This window comes from Salvia miltiorrhiza, chromosome 5, assembly GCF_028751815.1.
Source record: "Salvia miltiorrhiza cultivar Shanhuang (shh) chromosome 5, IMPLAD_Smil_shh, whole genome shotgun sequence".
NCBI classification, from domain to species: Eukaryota; Viridiplantae; Streptophyta; class Magnoliopsida; order Lamiales; family Lamiaceae; genus Salvia; species Salvia miltiorrhiza.
The window spans coordinates 19,193,064-19,209,779 of NC_080391.1; the positions used below are offsets into that span (position 1 = coordinate 19,193,064).

The following is a 16,716-nucleotide window of genomic DNA, read 5'->3' on the forward strand; positions in this document are numbered from 1 at the left end:
ACCACCCTTCTTTTAATATGATTATTCAATAATACTCCATATAACGCTTCAAAAAAAAAAAATAATACTCCATATAATATCTTATTCATTAATTTCACTTCTCACGAAAAATAACAATTTCACTGTTTATATATAATATTTCCTTTGGAGTTGTATCACACATTCACGTAAATAAAATATATTCCATACATATGATAAATCGGCAATTGATCAAATTAAATCTTTCTGTAAAACTTTTTTTATTCAGTTGATGTTTCATTGTTTTTTTGAGGAGGAGAGTTGTTTTGTTTTGATAGTATTTCTTTTTTTTTGAAAGACTGTTGCTTTTGATAGTATTTCGTATTAGTCCACCGCTCGGGCTCTAAACTTAATTTGCTTATATCATAATATCTCATAAAACAAATATTTGTCTTACTTTGACTTTGAAATCTTGCTTTTCGCATTCACACTGTGCAACAAGTTTTTGCCACGCGATTTGTTTTGATTTTTTGATTGACTATTTGTAACACAAGAAGAAGAAGAAGAAACGCCTGGGGCATTCATTCATGTCATATCATTGAGCTATTCTATTTCTTAATAGTTAAGGTTTTTATTTATTTATTTTTATTTCTTTTCCCTTGGGGTTGGGGGATTGAGAACCAAAAGATTCTTGATTGATTTATATCTTGCAAAAAAGCATTCTTTTTGCCGCAAAGATTCTTTGTGGGCTAAAAGCATCAAAAGGGTACGTTCAGAATTTTTTAAATTGTTCTGATCCTTGCTGCTTTTGGAGAAAATTTGTTTTATGTCTGTGATCTTGAGTGCCTTCTGCATCAACCATTGCTGGAGTTAATGGGGTCTATTTTCAGGTCAGCTACTAGTCAAATACTTAATATTTTCCTTCTTTTCAATCATCTGTTCAAACGAAGCATCTGTATTCTCTCTGAATTTGTCTGTAGAAATTGAGCTGGATCAATCCATTGTTATGCAATCTGTGCCATTTGATTTTTGAAGTATGTGGTTTTTTCTAGAGTCATAACTGATTGCAGTGTTGGTTTGCATTGTTATATGTAATTATGCATTGGTTTTTGGCTGCTGCATTCAGTTGGCTATATCATTCAAGGTTTCAAACTGCAATTCAATTTGAATCTTACTGAGTTAGAGATTTTGCTTCTAGTTTGCCACATTTCTATGTGATTTATATTGGTGGTTTTACCTATTCTGGAATGTCTGAGAAAGAGAAGTTGTTGTGAGTTCAAATTTTTTAGAGAAACTGGGATGTTATTAAATGTCAAGCTGTTTCTGTATAAATCGCATGTTTTTTGCTCTGTCGAAACTGTTTTTGGAATGGATTGAGATTTCTTTGGGTTTTACAATTCGAGCATTTATTGCTTCGAAGAATTTTCTTGTTTGAGATCATCTAATTTTGATTCTAGGTGATCTCAGACAAATACATAATGTGGTGCACAGCTCAAAATGTTTTGTAGATTCTTGTTATCCAGTTAAGGTATTTGCTTTGCCAATGAACATACCCTGGTAAAAACTGAGACATCTGATTCTTATAGATAGATGAAATGGGTAAAAAAGTTTCAGTCTCCAGTTTTATAATAGAGGAGATTAGACCCGAAAGCTTCTGCCATTCTTCTGTCGTTGTGTGGTGTATATCTTTTTTCCTTTGCTTTTGTCGAAGGTTCTTTCGAACTTTATCCTTCTGCTGCTTTACTAAATAGTCTGCCTCAGGTAAACACTTCATTGATTAATTCACATAATGGGCTGGCTTAGCAAAATCTTCAAGTGTTCAGACCATAAAGTTTTGGACGGGCATAGTGATTGGAGATATGGAGCGGATACTGCAGAGACTCATCAATCTGCATCATTGGTAAGTATTTGTTACATTAATATATATTTTTGTCTCTTTTTCCACATGGGACTGACTAGTAGCATTAAATTACTCCAATCATTAAATATTTGGAATGTTAGATCAAGTTCAAGAATAATGAAACAACATTGCTTAGTTAGAGGTATTAAAGTTGGGTGTCTGTAATCAATCTGAAATGAAAATGGACACATTGGTTTTGCAAGAAACTTACTATCAATTTCCCCACGCCTTTCTCTATTTATCAATATCAGATCCATAATATATTAGTCTATGATCTCCTATCTTAAAAAACTGCTTGTTCTCATATTGTAATCTGCCTTACTACGACTGGTGATGACTTAAGCACCTATAAACTAGGGCATAAAAGAATGTGGGGTCATAAACGTAGAGACATTCTCCCAATTGATAGAACAACATCAAAGCTATGCAACTAATGTTCAGTCTCATTCTCTTCAAGTCACTAGCTTGCTTGTACCTTAGATTTAGGTGATTTGAACTTCTTGCTCTGCCAGATTACATCAGCTATTATTAGAGCCCAATATTGTTCGAATAGATTAAGGGAATAAATTCATTTTCTTAACTTTTTAGTTCCACTCTGGAGTTTTAAGTATATCCTTGTGAATTAACTTTTGTTTTATACTTATGAATCTTCCTACCAAAGCTTACATCTGGCTGCACATTGGTTTAGAATTCATGGAGAGAGACTGAAGATATAGACCGTGCTATTGCATTATCGCTTTCAGAGGAAGACGTGAAAGGAAAATCTACAGTTGGTGAGATCTATGGTTATCTGTATTCATAATATTTTCAGCTTTGTGAATATAAATAAACATGAAAATGCTTTTAGCATAATTATATATCCAGGAAAACTGAAGGTTGCGTGCTATTAATTGGTCCCCTAGTATCTATCTTTCCTGAAGACTTTTCTACAATTTATCTTTTATCCTTCTCTTACGGAAGGTTTCAATAGCATTCGATCAATGTTTTAAAGGGCCTTGCTTTGCTGGATCTAGAATACGGTCTAATTTTCATGTTCTAGTAACAGTTTATTAATGCATAATTTTGTGCATATCTGATGTGGTACAGAGAAAGAGCCACAATTGGAAGATGATGAACAACTGGCGAGGGCCCTCCAGGAGAGTTTGGTTGTAGATTCTCAACCAGATTCATGGAGCAGAAATGATACTGGAAATGGATATGGATACGGAAGTGGATATGAATATGGATATGGATATGGAAATGATAACCTTTACCAACCTATAACGTTCCCCTATTCCACCAGCTTCAGGTACATGCTGACATACTGTTGTGACAATTACGATTGCCAGATTTATATAAATATATGGTGAGAATCAAACAAAAACTTTTTCGTAGGAATTAAGAAGTAAGAACCAATATGGACTGTCGATCTTTGTATAATATGTGGTTGTCATAAATGAATGTATTATCATAATATATAAAATGCATTACCATGAAAGATGCATTATTCAGCGTGAATCCTGGCATTCCATTTAGTCAAATATAATATAAGAACTATTTTCAACCCTTAGATCGTGAAGATCTACAGTGAATTCGTCATTTTTCAGAATGAGATAGTGGTCCTGGCCCTCCTGGGTTTGAGCCCCATTGGGGCAAAAGATCAATTAATGTGGATTCATCATTTTTCACAATGAATTCATCCTTTAATATTGTAGAGGTTAAGAATGGTTTATAGGTATAACCATACCATATTCCTTTCTTGGATTTGATCATATTACCTTTACTAGTCTTTGTCAACTGTGTAAAAATGCAAGTCGTGCACACCTCTGGAGACTGGCGCTTAGTCATGGATTAATGATCATCATAGATTTCCCTTTTCAGATATGAACTAGATGTTCATTATGTAAATGGATATTGTGGTTTGCTTGCTATTGCCAACTTGACCATATATTGTTCTCTATTCTCGCTCACAATAAAGCTATTTTACTAAAAGAAAGGACATTTCAAAACCTAGAATACATGGAAATCACGGACTGGAGATCAATTGATGTATTGTTCTGTACTAATAACGTGATTTATAGAATCCATGTAAAGTATGGGTCTTCTATATTTTTTGTGGGACAAGATCAATGCTGAACTTGAAGAAGGAACTCCAAAATTTTGCTATTGGTTGCATCTGGGGCTTGTACCTTTTGGCAGTGCAAATGAGTTGTTTCTCTTGGTTGGAAATAGTCCAGTAATATTGTTTAGCTAGATTTTGAGTTCAAGATTAGGTGTTTGCTTACGACACCTTATATCTAATGCTACTTGCCTCCTCATCAAGGAGGCTTTAGGTTTTAGATGACAGTGAATGAAAACCCATATAGTATTTTAAATAAAATTGAAGGAAGCTGTTATGCTTTCTCACTGATGGAGAGAATTTGTCACTCGAGAGCCCCATAAATTCTAGACATTATCTTCTAAACATTCCTCTTACGTTTTTTAAGTTTTAGATTGGCTTTAAAATTTACCTCTATTTCCTAGATATTCCTTCCATGCAGATTTTTTGTGTATAACTCGACTTCATTTTCATAATTTTTATGTAGCTCCTGATGTAATCTTCCTATCTTGCTTTTGCTGTGATAGGATCTGTGCTGGCTGTAATATTGAAATTGGGCATGGAAGATTTTTGAGTTGCATGAATGCCCTCTGGCACCCACAATGTTTTAGATGCCGTGGATGTAACCAACCGATATCTGATTATGAGGTAATCAAATTATGATACGTCCATCTTATAAAAAGTTTCTTTTCATCATATAAATTGTTTTTGTTTCTCAAAAAAGTGTAAATATATGTATATATATATAGGGATGAGTTATACTGAGAATGCTATCTTTCGTTATAAATAAAAATGATTGCATAAGCCAGTTTATAGTGTTGCATGAGCTACAGTATAATACTGCACAAAATTTTTCCTAGGATTCGAACCCTGGAGGGAGCGAAAATTTTATCTAATTAATTAAATTTCGTTATGCAGTCATTATAAGTAGCTTATGCAAATTACAAGCAGCTTTTGCAACATATATACTGGTTTATGCAATTATTCTCCATTCTCACCATATTTGTCCATTCTTATTTGATCTTTGGTTGAGTTAAAATAAAAATCACACTTAAGATAAGAATGTAGAAATTAATCTACACCCTTAATCAATAAACAATAAATGACCACGATTGACATTGACATAGGTGATTAAAGACAAAAAATTATTTATCACATAGGGGCATAAAAGTGAAGAGATAAATGAATGTGTCGTTGAAAGAGGAGCAATAAAAAACTCACGTCTTCTTCAAAAGTTGTATCTCCATCTTCTTCAAACCTATGGCCTTCTGCATCAATTAGCATCAAAACACAAAAAAATAAACAATGTCCACTTCCTCAAAACAAAAACCGAATATTTTGTTTCAATTTTGTCTTGGATTTCATATTACATGCAGTTGAGTTGCATGTAATATTTTGGGTTCGGATAGTTATTTGTTGCATGAGCTTATGGTTGTAGACTTAGTTGCGTAGAAGTATTTGTGTAGGTGCATGAATATAATGTTGGAGTTGCATTAAGATAGTCTAACGTATTTTAACGTTGTACAACAACATAAACAAATATGCATTACCACACAATTATACAAGCATAACAATCAAATAATGAGATACAAAATCAATACATTCCTCGCGCGAACACATACATATTCAGATTACAATGCATAATCAACACATTTCAAATAACAAAACTATGAATACAAATATTAAGGGATACAACTGCATATACGTTAATTTCAGTAAAATGATTAATCATTTTTATCCATCTTCTGTGTCGGCGAAGCAGCGGTGATCGTGATAGCAAAAATAAGTAGAAAAAATGCCGGTTACAAGCCAATAAAAATAAAAATAAATAAATAAAACCTACCGTATAACAAAATCTGAATCCCATAAAAATAGCCCTATTGATTATATAAAATGATAAATTTACTTATTTAACCTTCTAAAACTTATCAACAATAAAAAATACTATACTAAGCAGTAAATAATTGAAATTAATCTCAACCATTAATAATTCAAAATACAAGAGATCTTTCTCGATCAACCCCCTTGCCCCTCATTCTTTGAGAATCATAAATTTTCAAGTTTGAATTAGGAATCTGGGTTCTTCCACTTTATTTTTATTTAATATTAATTTATTTTTTCTCTTTTTTTATATATCATTTATCATTGGCACAGGTTTGATCTTGTAGAATTTGACCATTGAACAAAGGTCAGGAAATAAATCTGATTATCATATGATAGAGAGCTTCATAGGCCTACTAGCCTAAACAAACCAAACATAGCATTTGTGCATATTGGTAAATTCTGTAAAAGAATGTTAATTCAGAGAGCAATCTAGATGACTGTATTATAAAAATATTGTATTTGCAATTGTGCTCACATTTAATATGACCTAACTTCCATTTGATGAATTAATTGATTGAAGTTGGTATCTCTGTTGACAGTTTTCCGTGTCTGGTAGCTACCCTTACCATAAAACTTGCTACAAGGAGTCTCATCATCCAAAATGTGATGTCTGCAGACACTTCGTAAGTATCTCAACCCACGGATTATCATATTCATTCTGTCTAAAAAATGCTCAGGTAAAAGTTCTTTTCCTTGATGATATGCATTTTGTGCTGCTAAACAAAGTTGTTTTTCAACCAGCTCTGCAATCTGCTGAGAAGTGATAGGTGTGATGGTTGGGACTTGTAGGCACGAGAAAGATGACTAAATGCATAAGTAATGGTTATACTGTTTTTTGGTTATTAAGTCCTAATTTTATAATCCCTTTTCGATATCACCATTAAAAAGATGCTCTAGCTTTTAGGAATATGAAGAAATTATCCATCTGAAAATTTGTTGGTGGATGAGGAAATTCTTCCTTGGCCAGCGAAGAATAGTTAGATTGTTTTTAACTATTCCTAATATCATAGAGACAATTCCAGGCATATGAGAACAGCTGGACCCGTGAGAGAGGGATATTTTGAATGGTTCATTTTGATATTGAAATTCTGTATATTTAGACTGTTTTTACTAATGCCTCTGTATCTTCAAAAACTGTAGATCATTTTCTATTTATTTATTTTTTTCAAATTGGAAAGGTTGTATAATTCTTTACGATATATATATAATGTTTATCGCTTTCATATACACAGATTCCAACAAATGCAGCTGGTCTTATTGAATATAGGGCGCATCCTTTCTGGTCCCAGAAGTACTGCCCTAAGCATGAGCACGATGGCACTCCTCGATGCTGTAGTTGTGAGCGAATGGAGGTAAGTGTGGAGTTTACCGTCACTAAATCTCAGCAACCTCTCGCTGTCACCACAAAATCTTTACTTTGGATCTTTTGCTTGTTGCAGTCATGGGATGCAAGATATGCTGCCCTTAACGACGGTCGAAAACTCTGCTTGGAGTGCCTGGACTCAGCAATTATGGATACTCATGAATGTCAGCCCCTTTTTCGCGATATACAGGAGTTCTTCAAAGGATTAAACATGAGACTGACGCAGCAAGTTCCCTTGTTCTTGGTTGAGAAGCAGGCACTGAATCAAGCCATGGGAGGAGAGCGGCATGTAAGATACGAAACGTAACATTTGCAGGCTTACCTATCCCCTATTATAGCTTTCATCAACTAAAGCTTATATGAGTTGCCCGTCTTTCTTGCCAGGGGCATCATCACATGCCTGAAACTCGAGGTCTTTGTCTCTCTGAGGAACAGACAATCACCAGCGTAAGAGCTTCTGTGATCATTTTTCAGATTTTTTGCCTTTTTCCAGTAACTTAATCAGTCTTTTTTCAAAATAATCTCACAATCTTATTTTCCATTTGGATGACCAGATATCACGGCGGCCAAGGATTGGAGCTGGAAACCGAGTCATGGACATGATAACGGAGCCGTACAAATTAACACGCCATTGTGAAGTGACAGCAATCCTCATTCTATATGGTCTTCCAAGGTAGTTTGGACTCATTTTTCTGTTTGGGACTTGTCACAAGTTCCATTTTAGTTTCGATTTCATTTTTCCAGATTTTCTCTTGCCTGCAGGTTACTGACTGGAACGATATTGGCTCATGAGATGATGCATGCCTGGTTGCGACTTAACGGTACGTGATTCTGCCTATAAAAAACTATACTTTTAAGTTTAATTGATTTTGATTTTGATTCCGCGATTGAGATCGTTACCCCCAAATTAGAGTTGAGTGCTCGCTAATTTGACACAATTATGTGTACGTAACATGGGAAAAGTTGAAATTAAAGTAAAAAGTAAATCCCTACATAAAATTTCCCCACTAAACACCCTAAAATTATGAACCCTGAAACCCATATAAAATGCTAAACAATATGATGATCTATAGTAGATATTGACGTAAAAATATGATATTTTCTGTCTTCCTTAGGCATTTTACAATAAAATGGTTTATGGATAAGTCTATGATACAACACTAAAGTAACTTCTAAGGGTGCATTCTCTTTTATGAAAAAGGGTGGAAAATATAATATATTTTCACTATTTTTCCATTGTTTTCACTAATTCCATAGGGTGGATAATTTTTCCGAGCAGATAAAAAACTTTCCGGAGTAGCCTATTTTCCTTCCTTTTTACTCCTACTCATGATAATATTATCATGGGGTATTGATACCGTATTGATGTGATAATATGTTCCCATTTAACACGTCAAAAAAAAGGTGGGATATACCTTTTTTCCACCCTAGAGAATATATGATAAAAAGTTCCTATCTTTTCTTATAATAAATTCGCAGCCAAAGAGGATCCTAAACGAGATGAACTTTTCTGTATCACTTAATAAAAAAGGCAGCCTGTTTAGCTATAATTAGCAAAGAATCACTGATCTTAACAAGAAGTTAAGTCTTCTCCGGGTGCTACGACGTGCATCTCCGTGTCCATGTCTTCGCCACTCTCATTCTTCTTGTGCTGATAATATGTTTGTCTCGTCTCAGGTTATCGAGCTCTGAGACAAGACGTGGAGGAGGGTATATGTCAGGTCATCGCCAGCATGTGGTTGGAGTCTCAGATCCTATCGATGTCTGATAACAACAATGCATCAACCTCCAATTCGTCGTCAGGGAAGGGATCGACGTCTCCATTCGACAAGAAGCTTAGCAAGTTCTTCAAACATCAGATGGCCACAGATCCTTCTGTGGTGTATGGAAATGGTTTTCGAGCTGGCCATCAAGCGGTGATCAAGTTTGGGTTGCAGAGGACTCTCGATTGCATCCGAAAGACTGGAAATTTTCCTTACTAAATCTGCTTCCAACTTTTAATGGATTTTATTATCATTGCTATGATTATTTTTGTGAGTAATTAGCTTAGTTTTTTTTTTTTTTTTTTTTTTTATGTATTAGCATCTAAGGCCGGCGGTATATAGAGAGGTAAATGCTTGTCAGCACAGAAGGGGTTTCAGAATAGGTTTTGAGGAATTATTCATGAACATTGCATTGTATAGATTCACACACGTACATGATTTTTTTACAGAAAATAAGTAAAAAAAAATTGATTTTAGAATTTTATCCTTTCTCTTTGCTTAACTAAGTTGAATGTTCTCTCATAAGAAAAAATAACTAAGCTGAATAATTTCGAAGCTTGAATACGTACTAGAATCTGCGCCAGATGCACGTGAACATTCTTATCTGTATTTTATTTAAAAAAAAAAACTAAATTAATTATCATATTAAAAAATAAATTATAATAAAACAAGATATGTTCTATGTCCCCTAAAATTATGCATTTTTTTTGGACGTCTGTTAAATATATATGCATTTCTATTTACCCGAAATCAAATTAGGTTCTTTCTTTACTATAAATAAATTCAATAACTTTTTATTAAAAACTTGTGCTAAAAATTCTCTGCATAATTTTAGAGAATGAAGAAAGTATAATTTTATAGATGATTTTTCGACATTGAAATTTTTGATGAGTTAATTAAAATTAAACAATTTTATAAAAGTTAAGATCATTCATAAAATAAATCAAAATTGAAATGGCCATCTTACCAGCGACTACCATCACGACCTATCGGTGTTCAACATAGGGGATGAGCCCTACAAGACCCAAATGGCCGAAGGCGCGGCGGCGGCACTGACAGCTGCCCAAAGCGAGGCGGCGGCATACCCACGTGGTCGGCGGAAGGCCCAGGCCTTCAAGGAAAAGGAGTTGGCGTGGATCAAGGCGATAAGACTTACACCCTTGAGGAGACGGACCTCATCGCTCGGATATGGGTCGAGGAGATAAACGACGCCATTCGTGCTGTCGATAAAAAAACGACCACTATTGGGGCCGAGTTATCGAGTGAGTGAACGCCATCTTGGGAACGACCTCAACCTCCGCTAAATCAAATCTTACTGGCCCGTGTGAGTTCGGAGGTCAAGCTATGGGAGGCGACGTGTGTCGAGGCCAATGCAAAGTGGCCCTTCGCGCACTCCGACGACATGATTCGGGAGAAGGCCCAAACGCTCTACACCTTGCGTAGCAAAGGCGTTGCATTCAAATGGTGGAATGTGTGGAAGATCCTCCAAACAAACCGGAAGTTCAAATCGTTGTACCTCGAATAAGACGTGCATTCCTCTAAGAGGACAAAGACGAGTGATGAGGTCCATTTGTGTACGCCGTTTGATTCCCCTTGATAAAATCAGGTAGTGTAATTGTGGACAAATCCACGCCTAGTAACATGTTCTCTGACTGTAGGTACAGATAAAAAGGCTTCATTGTTACACTTCCTACACAGGCACCTAATGTTACCTACTCCATCTGTGTATGCCGTTTGATTTATCGCGAACTCAAGAAAACTCTCAGGTCTCGTTTCAAATGCAGCACGATCATTGTATCTCGCGTACATCCACATACGATTATCACTCATTCTTGTAAATTCTAATTGAAAAAAACAAAAAAAAATATCATAAATTACTTGAATCAAACGAAATTTCGACAGCATAACCCCACTATCCTAAATACCAAATGCTCGACTCTACCAGCAGCTATAGTGACCATAGTGGTCCTAATTTACTAAGCCTATACTAGGTCTACCTGCCCCCCATTGTCGAAACAATACAATACATATTAAGCAATAAAAAATAAAGTAATTAAATTAAAAATAATTATTTGTTGGGAGAAGATCCTTAAGAAATAATCAATTTCTATCCCAAAGGGAGAAGATCCTTAAGAAATTGATTAAATCTATCCCACAATATATAATAACATATCATTTCATCCTAAACACATACTAGCATACTTAATTTAACAAATTCATACTTAATCATACTTTAAAAACTGATGAGGAGTAATATGTGCAGAGCAGAGGAATGACCTTTATCAGGGGAAACGGACCTCACCAGAGGAACGGATGTTGTCAGAGTAACGGTCTTCACCAGAGAAATGGCCTTCGCCTGAGAAGTCACTCTCGCTAGAGGAATGACCTTTGCCAGAGAAATCACCAAAGCAGTAGCGGAATCCCCCGCTTGGGGGCAAATTTACTATTATACCCTCGACCACGCGGAAGGCATGCTTTGAAGGCGAAATTACTCTTTTACCCCTAACATGTATTCTATAAATACCCATGCACACGCACTCTGTAAGATAGGTTATCTCTACTTTTCAATACTATTGCATTTTATTCTCGTGCTCTCAGCAACTTGACAATTCTCTCACTTTTCCGATCAACCACTAGGTATAATTCACAATTCAACAATAATTCACCGATAAAATGATTATCAGTTCATCCATGCTTTACCAAAAACTAACAAATTAATTAAACTAATTAAAATTTATTTTACTTAATTCATAATTCACCATACTATAAATTAATTTAAATATATCTAATTAACATTAATTTTAGGATAAATATCATGAAAATCCCTGAAGTATACCTACTTTATCAAAAATACCCTGGAACTTTTAAAATGTTCTATTAACCCTCAAACTATCAGGTTTTTATCAAATATATCCCGCATCTATTTTTCGGTCACCAAAAACATGACGTGGCTCGCCGGATGCCACAATGTAATTTATATTCTATTTTTTAATGCAATGGCAAAAACAATGTTGTTTCGTACCATATCCTTTAAAAAAATCCACTTTGAAATTTAAAATTTACTCTTATTGTGTTTGAAATTCACGCTAATAACCTAGAATTAGCGATAAACACGATAGAATATGGTACAAAACGAAGTCATTTTTTCCATGTCATTTTAAAAAAATAGAATATAAATTACATTGTGGTATCCGGCGAGTCACATCATGTTTCTGGTAACCGAAAAATAGATGCGGGATATATTTGATAAAAATCTGATAGTTTGAGGGTTTAGAGAATATTTCAAAAGTTTCAGGGTATTTTTGATAAAGTGGGTATAATTAAGGGGTTTTCATGATATTTACCCTTACTTTTAATCTAACAAAATAATAGTAAATCAATTTAAAATTAATTTAACAAATTAAAATTAATCATACTTCATAGTTAAACATCCTATAAATTAATTAAAGTTAATTTTAATCTAACAAATAAATAATAGTAAATAAATAAAATGGCGAGAACGAGAGCGTACGGTGGTGGTTGGCGGCGGAGCGGTGGCGGTGGAGGCAGTGGTGGGGCGGCGGAGACGGCCTTAAATTAGGGGGAGAGAGAGGAAGAGAGGGTGAGAGAGAGACACACACACAAAAGGAAGGAAGGGTGGGGGCGACGACAGCGGCAGGGTGGGCAGGGGGCAGGGGGGCTGCTGGGTAAAATCTGCTGCTGTTAGGGCTTGAAGCCCGATTTGGGCTTCACAATTAGTGGCGGCCCATTTCCGCCGCAAATACCCGACCCGCCTCGCATTTACCGGCGGCGATCTCACCGCCGCTAATCGCCGGCGGCTTTTTGCCGTCGATATTGTTAAAATTAAAAAAAAAGTTTAATATATATTTGCGGTGGCCGAAATCTTTACCAGCGGTAGGGCCGCCGGAGTTCATCGGCGGCAGCATCACCGCCGGTATTTCCGTCGCATTTAAAAAAAATGGGTCGACCGCTCCGCCGTCTGAGAGTCGCCGGTAATTTTCGCCGCTAAAACGGCGTTTTTTTGTAGTGAGTACGAAACGAAGAATCGTCTAAAGAGGGAGATCCACGACGATCGTATCATGTTCTTGGATATGAAGAACATGACTCTCGAGCAACTCGAATTCCATCAAGAACGGGTGAGCCAGATTCTCGCAAGGCGTAGGGGCGATTAGTAATTTAGATTTAATGTAATTTTAATTTGGGTTAAGGTGCACATCCACCCCTGAACTAGACCCCCCTAGAGCGTTTAGCCCCCCATTCTCGACCTTGGTGCAAAAACCTCCCCCATAGTCTAGAATAAGGGTGCATTTAAACCCATGAAGAAAACGGTTGTTTAACGCCGTTACCTTTAAATTTTTTATTTTTTTAATTTTGAAGTGGGTCCCACCATTTTCTTGTCCGTCCTCTACCTGATAAACCACGCTGCCTCACTCGGCGGCCACGCCGTCGACGGCTGCGGCGAGTTCATGCTGTCCTCGGCCTCCAACTCGGCCGGCGGGAGCAGCCTTGTGTGAATCAAATTAAAGCAGCTGCTCATGCGCTTCCCAATTGAGATCCTGGGTGAATTCCTTGGATTTTTGGACGCTGAGAAGCTTAGGATATGTGGTCTTATTGGTGGAATTTGCTCCCTTAACCACCGACCCCTACAACAAAGCCGCCGTCTTGTGGAGGTGGACGAACTCCAGGTGATCTAGCCCTACATCCGCCATCCTCTCCGAGCAGATATCCACCACCTGCCCCCGCACCAGCCCCTCCGCCCCGATCGAATTCGCCAGCTCCCCCAAAGCCCTTAAGATCCTCTCTGGCGGTGATCCCCTCGTCGCCACCGCCACGTGCTCGAACGCCAACTCACAGGAGCGCGACGCCGGCCAGGACTGCAACGTCTTCGCCGAACACCTTGTGGTTCGTCGGCTTTCCGTGGCAGAGGTCGTCGTTGTCCTTGCAGGGGAGGTCGTTGTGCGTCAGCGACATCGTGTGGATCATCGCCATTGCACAGGCAGCCGACATCGCCGTCGACTCCTCGCCGCCGACCAGCTCGCAGGTATTCTCAGTGGCTTCAGTGGATGGACAATAAATGGTGGGACCCACGTCAAAATAAAAAATAAATAAAGAAAACGGCGTTAAACAGCCGTTTTCTTCATGGGTTTAAATGCACCCTTATTCTAGACTATGGGGGAGGTTTTTGCACCAAGGTCGAGAATGGGGGGCTAAACGCTCTAGGGGGGTCTAGTTCAGGGGTGGATGTGCACCTTAACCCTTTTAATTTTTAGTATTTTAATATTGATTTAATGTAATTTTAATTTTTAGGAATTTAAATAAATGAACTTTTAAATAAGTATGTCAAGTCAAAAGACTCAAAACACATATGGTCCTCATTATTCTTTTGTCCTAATATGTCATTCCGGACAAGTGGCATTTAAATTCGATTGACCTCGATCAAAATCAAACTCGACTAATTACAAAATGGAATTGGTACACTTTCAAAAAAAATGAATATCTTTTAAAAAAAATATGGAACGGGTTTAAATTGTTATATGTCTATTTTATATCACTGTATGTGTATTCTTATTCATTTCAAACAATACAATTCTTGTATATAAGAAAAATGGTAAAAATTAGTTTTAAGAAATTAGATTTAGAAAAATGTACATATGATACTTTTCGTAGTGCTACGATTCACACATATTTACACACGCACATTGAAAAGATAAATATCTTATCAATTGAATTGCATTTCATCGTCAAATATACAGTGGTAAGTAACATCCATTATGTACACCATTTAATTTCCTCTTATGTATTATTATATAAATTCAATCAATTACTGGTTTACAGCAACTGTGCTGTGGTTATTTTCTAGCTAGCTCGTTTATGAATTGAACTTTCAGACAGATCATATTATAAAAATAATTTAATTTTCTAAGATAACTATCATAATTCTATCCTGTCGTTAGTAGCAATTCTAATGTCAATTTACTTTGAGGCCAAAGGATGACACATTTATTGCTGCATGGGCCATTATTGGATTATATGTGTGTGTGTGTTTTTTTTTTAGTTTGAAACGATTGGATTATATACTAGCTAGTATTTGATTAACAGCACCCGTGCCTTGCTGTTCGTTATTTTTTTCCAAATTAATGAGAAAAGGACACCAATTATAAAATATTCAACTTCTTAAAGATTCTAAAACAACGATGTACCGTTCAAAAAAAAAAAAAAACAAATATCTATGGCTATTTTTTCATCGATCATCGATGAGATCCTTCTCCACTGCTATACTTTCTGTTGCTGTGCCATTTATATGGATCAAATGTATCAACGGTATTTTACACATGTTACAACTTACATACATTTCATCAAACGAAACATAGATCGCAACACCTTCGTATAGAGGAGTAATAATTAATATTAAGCCTTTTATTTTATGCCTTAAAATAAGTGGGACCTCTTTACTTAATTTATAACTTTAAATTTGTATGAATTTGAAAGATACTTTTTATAATTTAAATGACATTATAATTGTGTTAATGAATTATCTATTCTTAATTTTATTGAAAAAAAATGGACTCTCCCAAGTCGAAAGTTTGGCTCCGTCACTAACCATATTGATAAAGTTGTAAGTAAATATTGAAAATGAGAATTAAAAATAAAGGTATAGGGTTAAAAAATAAATTGTGTATACTCTTGTGGGATAGACAATAATTAAAAATGAGCATATTCTTTTGAGATAGAGGGAGTATAAAGATAGTACTTCAATACGTAAATGGATTTTGGACTCTTTCAACCTTGACCTTAGTCTATTGGGATAGCTAGATCTAGCTATTATCCCAATAGACTAAATAAATGACTAATTTTTTTAAGTTAGCTATCCCAATTAATAGCTATCCCAATAGACTAAATAAAATTAGCTAGATCTAATAGTTTGAAAATAGCTATCCCAATATGTTAAATGAATTTTTAAATAATTAAATGACTCTTTCAAGCACTTCAAACTAATTTTTTTAAAGATGATTATAAGCATAATTTGTAGGAGAAAATATGATCTTGAAAATTAGTTTGAAGTGCTTAGTTTTTAATAATATCTAAATAAATACCTAGTTTTCGTAATAAAAAAAGGTTAAATGAATGTAATATCACGAACTTTGCCCAAAATTCGCTTTGCCCACGATCTTTAAAAAAAACTATTTTTTATCACAAAATTTGATATTTATTCTATTTTCCACAGTTTTTATTTTCGGTGATCGCAAAATTGACATAGCAGTGATGCAAATTTAATTTTACACGTAACACTGACGTGGAATAGATGTGAATTTAAATTTAAACATAAAATCATAAATAATCATAAAAAATCCCTAAATTATCTTTTAAATCCTTAATTCCTCTTCTTCCTTCATCCACAATGATTTCACTCCACTCAACAAGTCTTTGGTCGGTGATTCACGGCTCCACTTCCGCCGGCAATTTCACTCCACTCCCGCCGGCGAGTGACGACCCTGATTTCACCCCTGATGAAACAAGAATCAACACAGTAAAACGATAAAGAACACAAGATTTATGTGGTTCGATCATAAAGATTTCCCCATTTCCTCTTCTTCATCTTGCCTGTACATATCGAAAAGTTTGGCTTGCAATAGAATCAACCGTCCATATCTGTTGTTCTTCCTCCAACTCGCCTTTTGTCCTCCAACCCGCTTTTTTCCTCCCGCCGACGGCGATCGCCCATTGCCCGCCATGGCTGACAGGTAAGGCTTTTAAATTGCTTGCCCATTAC

General features: G+C 35.8%; 1 protein-coding gene and 1 pseudogene across 2 annotated transcripts; one reads left to right on the forward strand and one right to left on the reverse strand.

The window, feature by feature from the left end:
* Positions 1-245: 245 nt before the first annotated feature.
* LOC130986552 (protein DA1-like) lies at positions 246-9,429 on the forward strand. Of its 2 annotated transcripts, none has more exons than XM_057909993.1 (12): positions 246-848; positions 1,720-1,858; positions 2,547-2,631; positions 2,945-3,146; positions 4,463-4,583; positions 6,359-6,442; positions 7,052-7,171; positions 7,259-7,471; positions 7,567-7,629; positions 7,737-7,855; positions 7,945-8,003; positions 8,860-9,429. In XM_057909993.1, the coding sequence occupies exons 2-12, from the start codon at positions 1,748-1,750 to the stop codon at positions 9,162-9,164; spliced, it is 1,482 nt and encodes a 493-aa protein (XP_057765976.1). In that variant the 5' UTR covers positions 246-848; positions 1,720-1,747; the 3' UTR covers positions 9,165-9,429. The 2 variants fall into 2 exon arrangements, with proteins under 2 accessions (XP_057765976.1, XP_057765977.1); XM_057909994.1 differs by having other exon boundaries at positions 847-992.
* Positions 9,430-13,372: 3,943 nt separating this feature from the next.
* Positions 13,373-14,009, reverse strand: LOC131025614 (geranylgeranyl pyrophosphate synthase, chloroplastic-like; annotated as a pseudogene).
* Positions 14,010-16,716: the final 2,707 nt, after the last annotated feature.

Bases quoted from the DNA above. Each gene is read 5' to 3' on its own strand.
- LOC130986552 (XM_057909993.1), top strand. From the start codon at position 1,748: ATGGGCTGGCTTAGCAAAATCTTCAAGTGTTCAGACCATAAAGTTTTG. The intron at 4,584-6,358 runs GTAATCAAATTA...CTCTGTTGACAG, and splicing joins AACCGATATCTGATTATGAG to TTTTCCGTGTCTGGTAGCTA. The intron at 6,443-7,051 runs GTAAGTATCTCA...TCATATACACAG, and splicing joins GTGATGTCTGCAGACACTTC to ATTCCAACAAATGCAGCTGG.